This window comes from Pteropus alecto, unplaced genomic scaffold (genome assembly GCF_000325575.1).
Source record: "Pteropus alecto unplaced genomic scaffold, ASM32557v1 scaffold102, whole genome shotgun sequence".
Taxonomy (NCBI): Eukaryota; Metazoa; Chordata; class Mammalia; order Chiroptera; family Pteropodidae; genus Pteropus; species Pteropus alecto.
The window spans coordinates 1141166-1144652 of record NW_006432224.1 but is presented as its reverse complement, the minus strand read 5'-3'; the positions used below and the strand labels follow the sequence as shown (position 1 = coordinate 1144652).

Genomic DNA, 3487 nt, shown 5'->3' with positions numbered 1-3487 from the left:
GAAGAGAGAGACAAACTAATTTACAGGCATCACGACGTGTCGAAAGAACATGTACTGGAGAGAATGAGAATCAACGGGGTGGGGGGGGGGACGCCACGCAGGGCTTTTCAAGCAGAGGGGACACGTGACTGTATAGATGCTCGTTTAAATGTCTTCCCTGTTTAATAGTGATGCTACCAGAGTCTCAGAAGAGCTCATGTCAGGACTTCATATTTGATTTTAGGGTTACCGAGGTCCTCTTTGCCCTCTGTGACTTTAACAAAACCAAGGTGGTCCCCGTGATACGGGTGTGTGGGTTTTGGGAAGAACGGGGCCGCCGTGGGCAGGACAGGGGGAGAAGAGCTCGCGCGTCGTGGGGTTGGGTGCCTCTCCCAGGGGGAGTCGGGCTGGGACGTGGGCCACCTGCAGATCCGTTCCCGCACGACCTCCCCCGCACTTTGTCGGGGGACCTTTTGGGAAATATCTGACAAAGTCATCCAACCTTTCAGTTGAGCCTAGCGTGAGAATCTGAGATACCAAGTGTCCCCTCCCTCGCAAAGCCAGGCATCGCGAATTAACTGCTTCACCGCTGGGAAGTGTCTGGAGGTGGCTGGCCGCTCCAGGACGGCACAGGGGCTCAGCAGCCTGCCCGCACGGCTTGCTGGGGTCAGCGGCTCATTGCTCTGCCCCTGACCTTCTCTGGTGGGCTGGTCCTTCGTGATGGGGCTGATGTGCTGTGTCAGCGAGCTTGGGGTGGCTTTGGAGTTGTCTCCCATCCCTCCTGGCAGAGATGTACAAACATGGGGAGTGAAGTGTGTGTGGGGGGGGCGAGTGGCTCCCGAGTTTGCAGAGTTTGCAGTGACGGCCGTGCGAGGAGCCAGCCCAGCAGGGAGGGACGTGTTAGGGCATTGGAGAAAATGACCAGCCCTTCGCTGTGGCGGGGGTGACAGCTGTGTCGCTGCTCCAGAAACACAACCTCCTGGACAGCCCCGTCATTTTAAAGCAGTGAGTTTGTTTTGATTCTGCAGAAACTGGCAGGAGGAGAGGGAGGGGAAGGTCGTTTTTTTAAACAATTCCAACATTTCTAAACACACACTCTGGCTGTGGCTTAGAGGTGGCCTAACAGGTCCCCCTCCCCCGTGGGAGAGTCTCCAGGACGTCCAATACACTGGGGACGGGGTCCGTGTGGGCACACAAGAGGCGTAAGCATTTTCAGCATCTGCAGCCAGCTGGGCGGCACTGCCACCGTGAGGGACACCTGGCTCCCAGGCCAGAATCCCCTCACCTGAGTAGAATTTCTTTAGTTACTTCTTCGGAGGTGATGTCACATGTGTTCCCCCTGCCCCCACTGCCCGTGTTTCCCAGGTTAGGTTTGGACCAAATGGTCTTTTCCAACCTTCCTTGCAAGACTGACACCTTCCTGAGGTTTCTCGTGACCGTCCCTCACCCCCTCCCTGCCTCCCACCCCATGAGGGTTCGTTTTCCCGGTGGCCTGCGTCCCGAGGCAATCCCCCCACCCCACCTCCCTCGCCCAGGTGCCCGCATGTGCCCCTCTGGCCAGAGAACGCTGCCCCTCGGTCCTTCGCCCCAGGGGGGGGCATTTCCAGTCTCGGCTTCACCACTAAGCGGGAGTGTGACTCAGTTGAGTCCGCCAACCTCTCTGAAGCGGATTCTTAATCTGGACAATCAGAATGTGGTCACTTTCTAAGAGGTTAATGTGAGCGTTTATTAGAAAAATGAAATCCTTAGGCTCGTGTGTTTGTGAAATCTTAAGAAGTAAACCGAAAGGCAGAAGGTGGGGGGCCGTTGTGGGCTTCATGACCCAGGGCGAGGCATTTACCCACTTTCCTCCCGCACGACCCCCCGCCCCCACCCCGCCTGTCCTGTGGGTGCAGTAAAACGAGAAAATGCATGGAAAGGGTTTAGCGCGACTAGGTGCCCACGGAAAACAGCCACCAATTTTATAAAGTGTAGAAAATGCGAGAGAGGAAATTACTGTGGGTATTAACGGTCCCTGTTTCTGAGACGTGATTACGGGCACTTCTGCGTTCCTGCCTTTATACTTGTCTGTATCTGTCACATTTTGGAAAGGAACACGTGTTACACTTTCGGAAAACTAGAAAGTTCACACATTTATGAGTAATGAGTAGTGACTGTCCCACCCTAATAGCCGAAATAGTTAGGATCCTTGCACATCTCGTAACACGTCTCATTGCCAGCCCACGTGACCTCGTGAGAGACGAAAGTACGCTTTTCCAAAACTGGTTGTATCACAAGGATCTTTAATGTTTAAAGTTTACTCGTGGTGGGGTCTACTGCTGGGTACAGTGTGCCAAATGCCCACGCGAGGCCAGCCCAGCCCTCATCTCTGCACTGCCCCGGACCTTGCCTGTGCCCAGCCGGGTCACAGACACAGGGCGCCTTGCCTTTGCTCTGCTTTTCTTCCAAACTGTCCAGAGGCAGGCCACCCGATGCACATCCGTCATCCGTCCCATAGAAAAGAAGAAGATGGAGAACTTCTCAACGCACTTCGTCATTTTAGCACACCTCTGGTACAAAAATTCAAGGTAGCACGAAAGCCAAAGCACCGACTGAGCTCACTTAGAAACACATGCAGGAATCTACGCGCTAGCTACGGGGCCGGGATGAGTACGACATGGCATTAAAAGGTATAAAAGCACTGTGCTGAAGATTAAAGTGTGGCACGGGAATCTCTGCTCTGAAAAGCCCCACCGCGCTCGCCGCCCTGGGGGGCCGGGACCTCGCTGCGCCCCCGGACCTGGCTAGTCCTGGGAGACACTGGCGTGGGGGTAGTGGGCAGCGAGGTCCGCCTCCCTCAGGGCCCTGGCCTCCTCCAGAGCCTCCCTGTAGCGAGAAGGCCAGGCCTGGGGGTCTTTCTTGAAGACCCTGGCCAGGAACTCCATGATCTGCATCTTGGTGATCTCGCGGCTGGCGCGGGAGCCCCAGAAGAACTCGAACTCGGGGGGCTCCACGTGGGGCACGCGCTGGTACTTCAGGTAGTTCTGCTGGACGAAGTCCTCGGTGATGAGCCGCCGCACCTCCCCGAAGGTGGAGTGCTTCTTCCAAGGCCGCAGCCCCAGGATGCGCAGCACGTTCCAGACGGCGCTCTCGCGCGCGCCGCGCCCCTTCACGTAGATGAGGCTCAGGATCATGAGCAGCAGGCCGGTCATGGGCATGCGGTTGCTCAGCGCCATCCGGTCCAGCTCCTCGGGCCCGAGCGCTCTGACCAGCGAGAACTCCATCGTGTGCAGGCTGGTCAGCCTCAGGTGCAGTCCGAACACGCGGGCCAGGATGAGGCTGCTGCGCCGGAGGATGCTTCGGCACCACTTCTTGTAGCTGCCGATGACATCCTTCACCATGTCTGGGAACCAGATGACCATCCGCTTCTGGTCCTTGACCAGCACGTACCACATCAGCTCGTGCGCCTTCTGCACCAGCTGCGCCGGGGCGGGCGGCGCGGGGCCCGGCTGGGCCATGCTCGGGGCCT

The 3487-nt window shown here is 57.4% G+C and overlaps 1 protein-coding gene across 1 annotated transcript in view; it reads right to left on the bottom strand.

Moving 5' to 3' along the window:
- Positions 1–2240: 2240 nt before the first annotated feature.
- The window catches only part of NDN (necdin, MAGE family member), a 2972-nt gene continuing 1725 nt past the window's right edge, over positions 2241–3487 (bottom strand). Inside the window, exon 2 of the mRNA XM_025043520.1 lies at positions 2241–3485. Within this exon, the coding sequence (XP_024899288.1) occupies positions 2763–3485 (723 nt within the window). The 3' untranslated portion in view covers positions 2241–2762. The remainder of the gene's footprint in view (positions 3486–3487) is intronic.